This window comes from Ailuropoda melanoleuca, chromosome 2, assembly GCF_002007445.2.
Source record: "Ailuropoda melanoleuca isolate Jingjing chromosome 2, ASM200744v2, whole genome shotgun sequence".
Classification (NCBI taxonomy): domain Eukaryota; kingdom Metazoa; phylum Chordata; class Mammalia; order Carnivora; family Ursidae; genus Ailuropoda; species Ailuropoda melanoleuca.
In genome coordinates this window covers 20,096,498-20,113,390 of record NC_048219.1, presented here as the reverse complement: position 1 = coordinate 20,113,390, position 16,893 = coordinate 20,096,498, and the positions used below count along the sequence as shown (strand labels likewise).

At 48.3% G+C, this 16,893-nt stretch overlaps 1 protein-coding gene across 5 annotated transcripts in view; it reads right to left on the bottom strand.

Moving 5' to 3' along the window:
- The window catches only part of KDM4A (lysine demethylase 4A), a 44,318-nt gene extending 29,078 nt beyond the window's left edge, over positions 1 to 15,240 (bottom strand). For 2 of the 5 annotated variants that reach the window (XM_034650859.1, XM_011232751.3), the window contains exons 1-11: positions 14,752 to 14,856; positions 12,485 to 12,661; positions 11,670 to 11,845; positions 8,914 to 9,028; positions 7,485 to 7,678; positions 5,417 to 5,466; positions 4,557 to 4,660; positions 4,024 to 4,161; positions 3,105 to 3,352; positions 2,040 to 2,239; positions 587 to 963 (exon numbers count right to left, since the gene is read on the bottom strand). In XM_034650859.1, coding sequence (XP_034506750.1) covers positions 587 to 963; positions 2,040 to 2,239; positions 3,105 to 3,352; positions 4,024 to 4,161; positions 4,557 to 4,660; positions 5,417 to 5,466; positions 7,485 to 7,678; positions 8,914 to 9,028; positions 11,670 to 11,845; positions 12,485 to 12,622 — 1,740 coding nt within the window. In that variant the 5' untranslated portion in view covers positions 12,623 to 12,661; positions 14,752 to 14,856. Of the gene's footprint in view, positions 1 to 586; positions 964 to 2,039; positions 2,240 to 3,104; positions 3,353 to 4,023; positions 4,162 to 4,556; positions 4,661 to 5,416; positions 5,467 to 7,484; positions 7,679 to 8,913; positions 9,029 to 11,669; positions 11,846 to 12,484; positions 12,662 to 14,751; positions 14,857 to 15,045 lie in introns of those variants that run through there. The other 3 variants (XM_011232752.3, XM_002925556.4, XM_034650852.1) reach the window with 3 other exon arrangements.
- Between the last annotated feature and the right edge of the window lie 1,653 nt (positions 15,241 to 16,893).

Below are 16,893 nucleotides of genomic sequence, written 5' to 3'. Positions count from 1 at the left end.
CATGTTCTAGAAGAAAACCTGAACAAACGTTCACATTTAAGGCTTTGGGAATTCATCCTGGTCTCCAAAAGACGCTCTATCACGAATGCTGTACTGGGAGGTGAAGAATGTATGGGGGAGGCGAGGGAGAGTTCTCATGGGTGTCTACAAGGCAGTCAAGATTTGTAAGGGAAAAAAAAAACCAAAAAACAAAAAAACCCTTGAATTGTCAGGTAAGAAAGGCCATCTCATCCCCAACCCAGACATCTGGGCTGCGACCACTGCCACGCTAACCCTCATGCCTCTAGGACAGGTGGGGTCAGAAGATGCGTCCAACAGCTGGGGATCTGCAGCTGTCATTAAGATTGCTGGATTCTCTGGAACAGTCACAAGGGGGCAGAGAAAAGGAACTCCCAGCAAAGAACAAGCTGGAAGCGAACCAACGCCACCCAGCTTTCTGCCCGACGGTACAGACTGGCGGTCTGTTCTGACAGTCTCTCCTGCCATCTTGGACACCTGCAGCAAGTACACCGCCCCCCAGACTACCTCCCCTCTACAGGACCCCAGCCAGGCAGCTCCTCCCCCAAGCACTACCCAGAGCCCATACCTCTGCCAGCTCCCGCTCACTGATACTTCCGGTGGCACCACCTTTCTTCCGCATGCAGGGCTCTCCCATGGTGACCCTGCCGTCCCCTTTGGCATAGCTGTGCACAGTGAGAACTCCCGACTGCCCTTGGGCTCGGCAGGACAGAGGCTCACTGGTTTCTGAATCAGAAGAAATAGAATCCCGTGAAGAACTGGAGCCCAGGCTAGAAGATGACTTCTTTTTCGAACCTGAGAGGACCAGGCGTCCCCCTATAGAAGCAGGATTCACAGAAAGATCCAAGGCAGCTGCTTCTTGTTCCTCCTCTTCCTCCTCATCCTCCTCTTCCAGTTTGACATTTTTAAGCTCTTCAAATTTGACTTCAGAAGAGTCAGAATAATCTGAAACACACACACACGTTGGCCAAAGCCCGTTTCCCCCGGCACATGTGAAGTGAGGGAAAAGCAGAGTGGCAAAGCACAGAGGAACACGGGTGGTGAGTGAGGCATGGCTTCCGGTTCTGGCTCTATCACTACAGGGTCACTGTGTGCTCTGGGGTGGACTGCTCAGCCACTCTGGGCCTCTGGGTTCGTCCCGTGGAGTGCAGGCAGCCTACCACCTGACCCCAGGGCTCTGTGCCTGTGACGGAGCACAGCCTGGCACACGGCAGACCCTTGGTAAGTGGCCACTGCCATTTGCCTAGAAGTCACCTACAGGAACGAAGGCCTGAGCACAGGCCTGGTGGCCCCAAGCTAAGCACTGCGCTGAACAGGGGCCCCAGCACTCCAGTCCCCAGTGCTGTCCAGCTGTCAGCAGAGGCACAAGGCACCCTCAGTACAGATCCTCCGTGCCTCACCCGAGGCTGATGTAAGCCCTCCCTAACAAACCTACCCTCAACGACTGCCCCCGCCGGCAGAGCGGCTGTCGCACCACACCCTATCTGACCACGCCACTTCCTCCCTCAAATCCAAGTAGCCCCTCAAGCCCCCTAGAAAGCAAACTCTAAGACGGCAGCCAGTCCCCGCACCATCTCATTCCTACTTCTCTAGCCTCACCTCCTGCTAGCACAGCTGTCTTCTACCCTTCCTACCCCTGCATTCAAATTACAAGAAATCACCACCAGCTCCCCAAATAGCTCATGCGGTTTCGGACCTCCATGCAGGCACCCTTTCTACCCCCCTCCGGATGCCCCGACTGTTTGCCTGCCTGGAAGACTCTAACCTCAGCATCACTTCACCAACCTTCGGTGCTCCCCTGACCCCTCACCAGGCACGGGGAGAGGGCACCTCCCCTACCTTCCGCCCAGCGTGTCCCTCTCCGGAGGGCTCCTCACACCCATTCTCATGCTCCACCTTCACTCCCTGCTCACAGACCCATCTCCCCACTTTTCCATACCTGGGACCCTGCACGCAACATGGCATCTAACACAGAACAGAGCACAGTGACGCTTGTGGGAAAAATACCATAGCCAACGAACCTGGGAAGGGAAGAGCATCGTCGACTTGCCGCACAGAGCTGTGGGTGGGCCTCACGGGAGCGAGGGCAGCCTGGCACTCCGTCACATCGTACTGTCCGGGACTCAGCTCCTCCTTGGGGAAGAGCTCACTCTGACTCACCTCCTGTGGTATTTCAAGACAAACCCGGTGCCTCTTCGTCCCTATACGATGTTTGGCAAGGCTGCGAGGAGGACAGCACACTTGTTAAGGGCCCACAAATACACGCACATACGCACACCCACATCCACACATAACTCAAAACAAATGAACGGCCAGAGCCTATCTGCTATGCTTCATGCTTCAGTCCCACCCCTTGTCTGTGGGAGAGACGAGACTCCACCTCTCTGAGCCTGCTCCAACCAATGGGAAACAGGAACACCATCACCCACCTCAAAGATCTGACGTGAGGCTTGTAAGGCATGTGGAGTACCTGGCGGAGCACCTGACCTACAGCAGGTAGCCCAGAACACTCCTCCCTTCTTCATCACACGGCCCAGGATGAACTCCCCAAAGACACATCCTCCAGCTCAGACAGTGACGACGCTGGCCAACCGCAATCCCACCACCCCTGCCCTCGTGGGTCTCATTCCCACCACTACATTCTCCTTTGTAAAAAATGTCTCATATACAGAGCGCCTGTCTGGCTCAGTCAGTAGAGCATGCAGTTCTTGATTTCAAGGTCGTGAGTTCGAGCCCCACGTTGGGCACAGAGCCTACTTAAAACAATGAATAAATAAAAAATTAAAAATGGCTCATGTGGCAATGAGAAAACGAATTTTCTGGCTCAGGGGAGCCATGCTCTCTTTGTATGTGACCTTCACTCCAGCCGATTACAGGCCCACATACACATGTGGTCATTGCTGGGTGACAGCTATAAGGAAGAGCCTGGATGCCCTTGCTCTGAGGATTCTGGAGCCTTTACCAAGAAGAAAATTCCCTCAGCTGTGGCTCAAACACCCCACTTAGAAACAGCCTCTCAACAGGTTATGGCAGCTGCCCAGATACCCCTCCCTCAAACAGCTGGGCCCAGAGAGCCACTGGGTTACCTTCTCTTTAAGTCACCCTCCTCTCCATCCTCAAGTCCTTCCATGTCATCTTCTTCTGGACACTCCTCGTTTCTGGCTCTTGGGGGCAGTTCACTCTCCTTAAGAAACTCAGCTGCTTCTGGCGTGGGCAGAGTATGGTCGATAACTGTGCTGTCTTTCCCAGCTTTCCAAAGTTTGTACCTTTCTGGCTGGAACTTCCTCACAAACACGTCCATGGAGATCTTCACCATGTCCTTCCTACAGGAGCACTGTTCCAGGGAACCAGGAGAGTTCCAGTCAGCACTCCTTAATGGCTTCCACGCGACCCCTATATCCTATCTCCTTCCTCCAATGGAAAAAGACACAAGCCCGTTTAAAGCCAAACTGCTTGCATTCACAGGCTGAGGGATACTGTCCTTGCCAAGCCTTTGAGCATGGAGGGAAGCCGGGAAAACAGCAGGAAGGAATGTGCAGCGCTGGGGCACACCCACCCAGGCAACTTGCTGGACTGCGCCGAGAAACACGGCAGTGAAGCTCTGCTCACACCGGGGAAGGCCAACGTCCACCTTCCATCTGAGATCTAGCCAAGCCAGGGCCATGGGAGCCAGTGCGCCAGGCCAAACGTCCAGCCTGCCTGCTTCCCGAACCCTAAGGATTTCCCAGAGAAATCCCACAGTGGCCGAAGCAAGAAATATCAACGTGTGTGGGTGCGGCATTCAAGCTTGATGGACGGAAGCATGGAAACCTCACTTGAGGCGCCCCAGACCTGCACAAACTTTTTACAGTTCTGTACGAACACAGTATGCTGGCCCTTCTGCACATCCCCATCACCCTGTTTCTGAATTCCAGCAGTTCAAAGAAATGTTCTAATCGCCAACCAGAATTTGCTCACCAGACATTGTCAGTCACCACGTTATGGAAAGAAACCAGACAGACTCACCAGCACAGCTTGTTTGCCATATTCAATCCACCGCCGGGTAGCAAAATTGGTGGACTCCGCACAGTTGAAGCCATGGTTAAAGCCAGCATGGTAACCATAAGGGAAAGTGATCATGAATTCTCCAGCTTCCTGAGTGACCTGAACGAGAGCGGACTTGCAGCAGCTGCAGCGAATGGCTCAAGTCTACACAACGAGACCTCTGAGCTCCAGCTCTGCCACAACCACGCTAACCCGGCGTGAGTCCTACACCTACCAGGGGTTTTGCAAAATGCAAAGCCCTATCCTATCAGACCCCATCACTGTAACTGACCATTCCTCCAAATCAACACTTCAAGGGGACTGGACTCTGCTCGGGCACTGGGCAGCTACAGTACCTCCACCTTTAATACCCTTGTATCAAGCACTGCTGTAGGTTAGCTTTGGCCCACTCCTGCTACAGAGTGGTGAACTCAATTAAAGCCCCTCTGTGAAACAGACCAAAAAGGGTGGCTTCCTTGCAAGCCTAAGGACTTCTGTATGTAAAATCAGCTCACCTTGTCAAAGGGAATTCCGTATTTCTTCAGCATTAAAGGGGAAATCAAGGTCATCTTGTGGCGGAGAAAAGCCTCGCAGCTTTGAGCACTTCCAGGGAAAAAACCTGTTTCATTAAACACGGGCACGGGTTAATACACTGCTCCACACCAGCTCTGCAACCCTGGGGCTGCTGCACACGTGTGCATCTCACTCGGATGATAAGGAGGATAAATCACCACAGATCCTTCTAGCTTCAGGCCAATCCTAAGATTCTACAATGAGCCTCTGGGCTCTCTCCCATGCAAGCTGTTACGTGGGTAATCAAATTCTGTTTGGGAGACTGAGATCACCCGAGCTGCGCTGTTCTTATAAAAAGCTTTGAAAACTATTTAGGACCTTCCTCTGTTAACCCGTATCCCTCAATCTTCTGTTAGTGACACATCTAGAGTGTGGACTACCCAAGCTCTCCTGAAAAAGGTTCTCTGGGGGTACAAACCTATTAAAGTCCACGTAAAAGAACCAAAGCACAAAAGTTCAATTTTTACATCTGGGTTTCTGACAGAAGAACCAGACCCATTATGCCTGGTATACTACCTGTGGTCAAATAAACCCACGCCTGATAAAACAGAGGCAAAGACTAGGAATTACTCAGTAGTCAAAACAAACAAAAAAAACTACTTAGTCCCTTCCCAGGACTAACGGACGAAGTTTCCAATTTCAATTGCTCTGCTGGGGTAACCAATCTGGCAGTCTAGCTCTTCCCCTACATGCCAGCCTGAGAAAGGACACAAAACCATCTGACCACAGAGAATGGACATTTTAGAGCAATTAACACAGCTCACAGGAAGGTCTGACCCAGCAGAGGAAGGAGACACAGTACCTTTGGCGAGGCGCTCCAACCGCTTTCCATGCTCAGGGGGAACAGAGTACCTGCAACAGAAAAGCATTGGGTACTGAGCGGAGGACACTACTGGAGCTAAAGGGCTCTTTCCCATTCCAGAAACAGCTCAAAATATCAGATTTTTCAACTTCCCAACCACAGAAACTGTAAAGGAGTCTGGAAAAATGATATATTAGACTATTGGGGGAGGAGCCCACAAAGAAGTACGAGTGAATTTATTTCTCTTATGTTCATTCATTTACTGAGACAAGAACCAGAATTTATGGTATGAAATGAGCATTACTCTCCTTTATAATGTTCAAGAAAAAAACTTTTTTAAAGGATAGCATTAAAGTGCTCCTGGCAAAGCCTAAAAGGCCTAACTGGGATAAGATAGAAGAGGAATGGAAAACGGGGTGAAAATGGGATTTGATACTAGAGACCAGGAGCCCATTTTTCTCTTCATCTCCATAACAGCTACACTGATTACCCAATAATTAATTAATTACTCCTCCACCCTGCAGGGTGGTGAGACACCACAGAAACTGTTCTTCATTAAAAAAAGAAGAAAAATAAGAAACCATGTAACCACTTAAAATTTTTGCAAAACTGTTATACTTTATATTCTGAAACTCACGGTAAGTCTATTTTAACCTTTATAACTGATTCTAAAGATTATTCCCCGACAACAGACATTTCTCACCCCAAATAATTTCACTATGAAACGAAACAGAAGCAGAGGAGCAGAGGATGTTGGTCGCCCAAAGAACCTTGGGATCTATCGGCCAACCTTGCCCAGAAGTCTCTGGAGGTCCTACTTCCAATGACCTAAAGAGCACGTGTAATAACTAGAAAATCTTCTCTCTACATTAGAATGAAAATCCAACCTCAGGGAACTTAGGAGCAAAAAGGCAGAAGGAACGAAAGCAACATCGACAGATTCTAGAAGTCTAGCCCTCTAAGAAAGGAAATGCGACAGCAGTTAGGGAGCCAGCAGAGGCTCAGAAGGTCGCCCCCACCAAGATTAGAAACTGGAAAGCATCTGAAGGAAGAAAGGAAAACCTCTGGGAAAGGAGGTAGCTGGAGATGCTGGCAAAGGAGATGAATATGCATCGTTTCCACGACGCCCCAGGACCTGGCCCACGGTGTCCTTGCCGGCCGCCTCACTCTTGCCTCCTCCTGCTCGGCACCCAAGCAACAATGGGCTTCCTCTAGTTCCCAAAGACATTGTGCTCTCTCTCAACTTAGGCTCTCTGCAGCTATTGTTCCAACCACCCGGACACACCTTCCTCAGTCTTCCCTGCCCAAACCTGCCACCTTCCCAACCAGCTAGCCTCCTCATGTGAGATCTCAGCTTCATTGTCGCCTCTTCCAGGGAAGCCTTCTCCAACCCCCACCCCATGTTCATGAACCCTTCCTATGCGGACCTAGAGCGCCCATCAGAACTTCTCTCACAGTGGATTATTATTTCCTCACACATCTCCTATCTGTGAGAACAGATGCCTCCTCTGTCTTGGTCACTGCTGTCCAACCACAGCACCTTCACTAAAATGCTGGGACTGAGAGATGGACCAGCGCAGGGAGGGAGGAGACAACAGATCTTTGTCTCCCCAACTAGACTGAGAACATCCCGGAGAGCAGGAAGGATATGCTGAGCGGCCTGGCATCCCCTCTCGGGGTAAGCACACACTGCTGCTCACCAAATATTTTTCCCTGAGGAAAAGAAAGCTTTCTATCACCTGAAGGAGTACCTCTAGTCTTAGAAGTCTGCCTCTAAGAAATGCCTCAGGCCTGTTCCAGAGAAAGAAATCACAGTGGGAGAGCCTAGAAGAGCTCTCAGTAACTCAACCAACTTACCCTCTCATACAAGGGTATTAAGAGCCCTGCCCTCTAAAGCCTCGCTATTCAAAGAGGGGTCTGAGCGCCATTAACTCCAGCAGCATCTCCTGGCTTAACGCCAGCCCCAGGCGGGGCCCCTGAAGCAGAATCTGCAGCTTAGCCAGGTGCCGAGGTGCCGTGCGGGCACCTGCGAGCTGAGAAGCCCCAGGGCCAAGCGCGGCGGCTTTACCAGGACTTTGGCTCTCCGAAGTGCAGGTAGTTGATGCTGTAGAGGTCCATGTCTTCAGTGTGCCAGGCAAAGGAGGTCTTCCACATGCCAAAGTACAGGTACGGGGTGTTCACACCCTCAATGGTGATCCCACTCTCCTTCTCCACCAAGTCCAGGATTGTTTTCAGCCGGCCAATATTCCACTCATCCACATGCTGCAAAAGAAATCACATTTGAGGGCAATTATAGTAAATATAAACTAAGGCTCTGAACCTAAAATCAGAGAAGAGATCACAGGTGACCTGTCACCTCTAATGAAGATGTGGAATAACGTGGAAACAGCCTGGACCCAAAGACTACAGCCCGCCTCACTCACTGTTCACAGCCATTGCTAGAATGTACGCCATTAGACCTCCAAAGGGCAAATACCACTTGGTAAAGAAAACCAGTAAATGAAAGATGAATCAGGAGGGAACAGCCAGCCTCCTGTTCTCAACCCCAGGAGGAAGAGTTTGATCTGAAGCTAAAGTAACTCATATCCAAACAGGAAAGAACTCTTAAACCACCAAAAATACAACATGGGAATTAACTGTCCCAATCTATGACTGTTTAACCCCAATTTCTACTGGGCAGTGTCTTGTAAAGTCTACAATGTCACCCAAATCCTAAATTTTAATGGTCTGCTAGGAGTCCGCCTCTTATAAATCCATTCTGGATTACTGTGCCCAGCTTTTACACTTTCCCATCCCAGACCCTTATAGTATCTTCCTGCCATTTACAGCTGTAAGTTTCACTTTCCACCACTCAAAAAATTGTCATCAACAAACCTGGGATCTACTTAAACCCATTCCTTCCAATAATTTGTGAAAACATTAATCTGAGCGATAATCTCTGCAACACCGTACAGATTTTTTAATCATCCAAAAACCGTCCCAAATATCCCTTCCTTAAACTGCATCTAACGCTGTTCTTTCTGCCGAAAAACACTACACCCCAATCCAATGCAATTTGTTATAATAGCTTCTGCTAAAGAATCTCGTTTGAGGGTTCTGAAAATCTAAATATGTTTCTCTTCTTAAATATATACCCCTTTCACTAGATTAGTCAGTGATCTTTTTTCTGCAGGAACCACACTGCCTCTCCCCCCAACATTTTCATTAACTGTGATCCCACCCTTTCAAGAACTCATCAGCTACCACCCACAGACTATTCTAACAGCCCTTGCAAAGAACACCACATCACCCAATTCACATGTAGAGTGGGAGAAATAAAATTCAGTCACATGCAAAAATACCCACAATTAAGGGAGCACAGGGCATCTGCTGGTGGTGGATAGTTCCTTTATTCAACCACTCATTGAGCAAGCAGCTTTTAGGTGCCTACTATGTGCTGGGCAGATAAAAATGGTATTAAATTACAAAAAACCACTGCTGCTTCTGGTGGGTCTCACCTTTTCATAGAGAGTGCCATTCACATCTGCACCATAGATTGGGGGATTGAATGTGAGATTTTTCCAGTATTTCCGTTCAAGCTCTTCAAACTCACTATAGCGTGGTGTACAGTACCTTTCAAAAGTAAACAAAGTATTAACCACTTACCAGGACTAAACTCTTTAGGCATTATGAACAGCACAAGACACAATCCCCTGTTCTAGCGACAGCAAGACATTTCAGACGAACAAGACTTAACTTTGGCCATCAAGGCTCCAATACACAGTAACTTCCTCAACGTCCCTTCGAAGAGCTCTAGGCCTGAGGAAGGTCAGGTGCATGAAGATGTTAAGTTCATCTTCCGTAAGAGGCATAATACCCTCAGTGCTTTCAAGAAACCACTAAAACTACACCCGCAGCCATCAGGAGTGGCGTGGCCACCCAGGGAAAAAATGGGCTTACAAACGTGTGAGAACCAAAAACGCAAATCCCTACATATCCACAGACAACGAAAACCTGCCAGCACGTGGAGAGCTGAGGCCGCAGAACAGCACTCACTCCCCTGCACTCTGTGAAGGACATGGCTCCATGAGGGCTCATCTGTATCGTCACTGCTGCACTCACAGCACCCTAGGCAGAGCTAACTCAACAAATCATCACAACTGAAAACAAAGCATTCTGGTTTTTGTTTTTTGGTTTTTTTCAAAGTACTTTGGGCGCCTGGGTGGCTCAGTCGGTTAAGTGCCTGCCTTCGGCTCAGGTCATGATCCCAGGGTCCTGGGATCGAGCCCCGAATCAGGCTCTCTGCTCCTCAAGGAGTCTGCTTCTCCCTCTCCCTGCCGCTCCCCCTGCTCGTGTGCACGTGCTCTCTGTCAAATAAATAAAAATAAATAAAATCTTTTTAAAAAGATGCTTTAAAAAAAATGGAAAAAGATATTTTTAGAATAATATGTACATTGAACAGGTACTTAAAAATGCACATTATGACTCAAATGGCAAAAAAAATATGATGAATGGATAGCGTGGAAGCGAAGACCCAAAACAAACTGTGTGAAGACAACAGGATGAGTGGGAAAAAAATCTTACTTTAAATACGGCCTTACATTTTAATGTCAACCTATTGAATAATAAAGTTCAGGACGCTTAAATTCCCTTTGAAATATAAGTAACTCTGCCACCTCCAACTGATCTGCTTTCTAAATTTAGATTTTTACCAACTGCTGGGTTTTCTTAAAGTTGGCTGACCACGCACATAGAAATCAAGGGTAAGATTTTGTTGCATTTCAGATGAAGGGGAAAGGCACAGGACTGGCTACTTGAAAAAGAGGTATTCTGAAAGAAAGGGCCTCCCATATGTTGAGAGGAGAAACCAGACACAGGAGACTCTGGCGGAGCCCCATGTGAGCCAGGAGGCAGGCGAGCCTGGCCCCAGCGCATAGCTAAAAAGCAGACATAAAGGATGGCACAGCCTCTCATCTGCAGAGCATGTCACACTTCTTCAACATGCTCTTACACAAAGTTGCTCTTTAGACAGCAGGTTGATCAGCAATACAGATGTTTTAAGAGTTAAGCTATCAATAAGACTAGAAAATCACATTTTGAATTGTGGTAAGTCAAAGGAAAAGGTGGCAAAGCACACAACAAGATCTGCTGTGAGAAAGAGCAATCATAAAGCCACGAGTGGTGCCCCCAGATGTTAAGACCGGCAAGCCACACATCCAGTGCTGGACTCGTCCGCAGCAAAGACACAACCTAATACATCTGACTGGCTGAAATCAAGACACGTACAGATCAAAAAGACATAGGAGAAAAAGCAAGAGAAAAGGAAGGAATCCCTTGTGGACACTCAAAATTAAGGAGTAACATGGGAAGGGAGAAGGTCCAAGAAAGAGGATTAAGAAGGAGCAGTCAAGGGGCGCCTGGGTGGCACAGCAGTTAAGTGTCTGCCTTCAGCTCAGGGCGTGATCCCGGCGTTCTGGGATCGAGCCCCACGTCGGGCTCCTCTGCTGTGAGCCTGCTTCTTCCTCTCCCACTCCCCCTGCTTGTGTTCCCTCTCTCACTGGCTGTCTCTATCTCTGTCGAATAAATAAATAAAATCTTTAAAAAAAAAAAAAAGAAGAAGAAGAAGGAGCAGTCAAGAGCTCAAGAGGGAACCACAAATCATTCTCTGTAAATCTGAGGTCCAGTAAAAGCTAAATATGAAAAACAACAGAGAAGAAACCATGGAAAACAGGGGGCTACACAAAGACGTGTCTAACAGATAAGAATGTACAGATGAAGAACGGAGGCAAAGAAAACAACCAGCATGGCGTTTATTCGTACTTTGTTATGTCAAAATGGAAAGGAGACAGCAGCTGGATGGGTAGTGAGGAGTTTGAGCATGATAAAAGACAGAAGGACCCAGAAGGAAGAGAAGAAACTACTAGGGCCACTTTTCGGTAAGCAGGTGTCATCAACACATCTGGCAAAAACTCCTTTTGAACCAACTCCCAACCTCCTTTGCAACTCTGCAACTTACCAAGGTCAGAGAATGATTCTGCTTCTGAAGGAAGAACAATGGGATTACTTAGGTAAGAATATGGATGTGTTTAGACTGTGTTAGACATAGTACTGAGAGTCGTAAGGATGCTTCCATAAAAAGAGCAGAAGGGGAGACAGCTAGGGCTGAGGAAAGCATCCTGCAATGGCACAGCAGCAGTGTTAGGAGACAGGTATGAGGATGAGACGTTAGCTCCTAGACACTACGGTGGGTGGGAATGGACAGGTTTTCACTCACTTATCACTATTGGCTATCTTGCGGAACTCGCGAACAGTCATGGCTTTCTTCTGTATGTTGTACTGAGTGAAGAGGCCAGACTGCCCAGTCACCAGCTGCTGGATGGGGGCAGGAATGACCAGATCATCAATATCATCATAGGATGCTCGTGGCTTCCACTCCTTTGGAGGAACGACCTGTAGGGAACACAAGAAACAAAGAGATCAGAATCCTGGCAAGCTGATCACAGTCCAGATGTGGGTAAGCTGCTATCCAACCAGTCGATTTTACTATAAAGAGACTGATTTAACCACGCTCACCCAAATATAGCAAGTCACACTGTTGTGCTAACCCCGATCCAGCTCAGCCACCATCTAGCTGCCTCGTTGCAATGACCAAAGGTAAGTAATACTCACTCTCAGCTCAGTATCTTATCTGGACACCAAGACAGGAGGCTAAAGAGTTGATTCTCTAACAGAAAGTGCACATGAAGAGCCCACTTGCTCTCGGGGTGCTGGATGAGACCGAAATGAGAACAAGAGAAGGCGGAAGGTAGAGGCCCGCGGTGACAGGTAAAAACACTAAGGCACCCATCTCCACCATGAGGCTGGAAGCAGCACAGCTAGCGGACTGGGACACTGGCTCTTTACCTCCCTTTAAAGACTTCAAACAGCTCTCCTCCTACTTAAGATGTTTCTTTGGATGTTAACGAAAGGAACTAACTTGCAAATAGGGCAGTATATACTCAACAACAGCCTGACTTTCATTCCCCATTTAGGAAAAATTCCTGCTGCCCTGTCACAAAAGCCATGTAGAACCACCCCACCCACCCTCACCTTGGCCAGCCCAGCGCGATGAGCTCCTTGGGATTCAATGTAGGCCATGTATCGACTGAAGTTTCGGAACTCCTCCATGGTTGGGTAAAAGGTCATTATCCGAGCACTGGGATTCAGAGTTTCAGATTCAGAAGCCATCTTCCCTCCTTTTTGAGGTCACTTTGGTCAGACAGGAATCTGAAGAAATACATTAAGAACATAAAATGTAATTAGAATTAAATGATGGGAATGTCAGGGGGGATGGGTAAATGAGTGATGAATATTAAGGAGGCAGGGCACTTGTGATGAACACTGGGTGTTGTAAACAAGTGATGAATCACTAAATTCTACACCTGAAACTAACATTACATTGTATGTTAACTGACTGTAATTTAAATAAAACTTGAAAAAGAAAAAAAATGCTGCGAATGTCAGTGCTGAAACAGTAAAAGATATAGAAATCCCGAAGACCTCACAGCTGGAATCTGTCTCTAGGTAGGTTATTGAAGAGAACAAAAACACAGAAAGAAAAAGGCTCTGTTTAAAAGAATCCAATGTATCAAATTTGTATAGAATCAAATCTCACTTAAATGGAGACAATGTTTCCGCTAAAATCTGTTACTAGATAGCTGCCCTGCCTTTACTTTACTGCTAACTTTTCGAGTTCCTCCCTTATTTACTTTTGGTGATTGCTGCAGGGTATATTAAACAATGTATTACAACCAGATTTAAAAAACATCCTATGGGCTCCCCTTTAGGGCACAACTTTAAAACAGAATTCTAGATTCCTAAGGAAAGTTACTTGGCTACAAGATTACGAAGTTTAAGAGTTAAAAAGTACTCTGATACTAGTATTTCAAACCCTAAAATGAAACTGTTCTACCTAAACCAAAATGTCATTTCAGCAGTATTACAGGAGGTCAAGCCAGAGACTAGATCAACTGCACGACACGCAGAATTCAAAGGACAAAATTTAAATGGGCAATAAACTGGCAATACAGGGCAAACTTCAAACTGATTGGAAAAGGTGAAATACTGTGCTTCTAGATGAGGCCTGCAACTAAGTGGGTGCATCCCCATTGCCTGATAACAACGTAGACTATTCCAACTGAGTAAGAACCAAGCACACCAGCTAAAAGGAGCCACTTTAGAAGCAAAAACACTTCCCTCCTCAACTCCCCAAATCTGGGTCCCAAAGCCATGGCAGTTCAGCTCCAAGAGTTCCCTTGAGAGCTGAAGAGCTCAAAAGGGAAGCAACTGCCTCCAACCTACCAGCAACCTACTAACAGACTAGGAAGACAGCACGGCACAGAACTGTCTAAGGTAGGACAGAAGACGAGCCTCCCTACCCACATCTCTCAAGCTTTCATTTCACCAAAAAAAGAAGTGTGTTCTTGGCCAGGAGCTTTTCATGCACCTCACCAAAACTTTACACATGAGGTACACGGTTATCCTCGTTTTACACAGCAGGACATCTCTCCAAGTCCTGCAACGCACTCCCAGTGCTTCTTCCATTACCCTATGCTGCCTACATCGTAATTTCCACCTAGCCTGAGCCCTCGGCAAGGGCAGATCCAAGTGTGGCGGGACCTCAAGTCTAATCAATTTTGAAGACCCTCTTTTTAAAAAATACAAAATACCTTAATTCAGTCATTTTTACAAAAACATAAAATCACGTGAACACGGTGTTAGGCCCCATCAACCAGGCCTTGGAAGCCACTAACGGGGCTTCATCTGCCTCTGGACTTAGTCATCTTTGTACGCCTAGAACCTAGAACAATGCACAACACAGAGCAGACACTCGGTAACTGTTGAATAACTGATTTCCTCGCCCCCACTTCAGTTGCTCATTGCCTTTCTTCAACCCCAGGATTCCCTTCCCCCAACCTATTCCCTGGGGAAAGCTCCTGTTCCCCGACTCCTTCGTTTCCCTCTTTCAGCAACAAAGCCTAGTGGTTTAAGAGCACCGGCTCCGGAATCAAAACAACTCTGAATTCAGATCCGGTCACTGCAATTTATTAGCTGTGTGACCTTGGCCGTGTGAGTTGCTCGAGTCTCAGTTTCCCCACCTGTAAAATGGGGATCCCAACCTCCTGGCCCAGCAGGGTTGCTGTGATTAATTCAGATGATGCAAGCGAAACGCTAAGCACTAGGCCCGGTACTCAGTAACTCAATAAAGGTCGCTGCTGCTAACAGCCACCTCTAACTCCCGCCCCCTCCCCTCGCAGCTGCCCCCGCGGGTACCACTCCCAAGGTAGCCCCCCGCTCCCAAGTTCCCCGAACCTCACCGCAGAGACGGCTAGCCCCTCCCGGCCCCACCGCCTAGGCGAGTGAGGCCCGGCCGCAGGAAGAAGAAAATAAGGCCCAGTACACCCGCCTCCCTTCCCGACGGGCATTGGCCATGAGAGATTAGAAAGGACCAATCTCAGGACCCATTTTAGAAGCTCCTGTTCCCATTGGCCAAGAGCCTTGCCGATCGCTCACCGCTGACGGCAAGCCCCCCGCCCCTCCCCCACCGGAGCTCACGGTCACGGTTACAGCAGCAACAAACCTAAAGGATTCCAAAACTGTACGGTTCTTACCTAAAGCCCGCTGCCCCGGCAGGGCAAAGGCCTGGCTTCTGCTGTCGCCACTAGCCGTACCTACCTCTTTACCAGCCGGTGAAGGACGAAGCTCCGCCTCCTCTAGAAAGTCGGCCCCTGCGCAGCCGCACACCGTCCACCAACCTGACGGCCGGTCTCTCTCCTCAAACAGCCAATGAGCACGCGCTGCAGTCGCCGAAAAGTCGGGGAGTATCAATTGGCTCAGCCTATGAGTGCGGGGTCGGGCTGTTGCCAGGAGGAAACGCCGTACCGCTCGGGACTGCGGCCACTGAGCATCTTGGCTGAATCGCGGGGCTGGCCAATCATAAGCGGGCTTCTGGTCGCCCGTCGCTAAACCGGATTGAAAGAGGCGAGTGCCTAGAAATGGGACGATCCGCAAGGGTAGGGACAGCGAGATTATTGTAGGCTGTTACTAATGAAAGGGTGGGACAGAGTCTTTGTAGAGTAAGTAGGACCCTTGCCAAAGGTGCAAGTGCGCCGGGAGCCCTTAGGGGCAGCTTCCGAGATCAAGCAGTTTCTGATAAGGTGAGCAGCTTGTCCCGTTTTGCCCGAGATTGCCTTGGTTTTGAAAACTGAAAGTCCCCTATCAGGGGAAACCTCTCATTCGCCGGCAAAATGAGACATTTCCGGAAAGGAGCAGTTCCTGGAGGGGAAAGAGCTCTGAGGGGGATGTCCTTAGGGTCATTAAAAAGCAGTTCTTCAATGAGCGGGGATTTGGGGGTCATTAGGAGCAGCTCTTGGGGCGGGGGAGAAGATCCTGGGAGTCATTAGACGTACTTCTGGAGAGTTGAGGGGGTACCTAGAAGTCATTAGGAACTGTTCCAAAGGGGCACTGAGTCTCCCGAAGGAGCTCCCAGATTATCACGGAGGATGGGCGAGGAAGCCTACAGGACGCTCCGATAGGTCCAATAGAAAAGTGGAATACTCACCACCAGAATCATTTTTTAAAATGTCCGAAATTACCCATAGATGAGTCAAAATCCGTCATCTGAGCCTGGGTTTTCCCGTCAGTAAAATGGAAAAGACAATACCTGCCTCGAGGGGTTGTTGCAGAAAGGAGTAATACATGTTGGCAAAAGGATGATATTACCTAGAATGGCATGGAGGTAGATCAATCGGGATTTATCCCCCTAGGGCTGGTCACATGCACCCTAAAATAATTAAATAAATAAATGCAAACACACAAAACAAGCAAACAAAAACAGTAAAGGAGTTCTGTCTCAGAAGAGACAAGAGAATGATCATTGATCATTGGGTAGGCAACCAATAGTCTTTCACAACAATTACAAAGTTGTTCTCTCTTGACCTACTAAGATATAGATTAGCTAATAGATTATATTGCGTAGCTCAAAAAACTGTTAAGAGCCTGAAGAATCCAACTTGGAGGATACATAATGAGGAAAACCACCCCAAATCATGCAAAAGGACTCATCTACTGCTCTCCTTGCTGCTGCCACCAAACGAGACGCTCCAGCCTGCCTTCCGAGCTCCACTGACCTGGGCATAGATACAGTTGCTAGTACTGAGGTCACTACCGCCTGCTCTGCGAATTTCATCTCGCTACATTTCCGGCTGCTGCCAAAGAGGATTTTCCAAGATCACCGCTACTTTGTATCACCAGCTTCCAATTCGTGTGTGCACCTGATAGTTGAAGCCTAGGTCAGGCTCTCTTGACATCTTCCCATTTCCCTGACCAGTTTACCTTAGTCACCTTTTTAAGCTCATCTTTCCTGTCCCCCCTCTTAAATGTTGATATTCATAGCAAAACTAATCATGGTAAAAGCCAAAGGTGGGGTTACCTTTGGGTGGGGGACAGGGAATGATGGG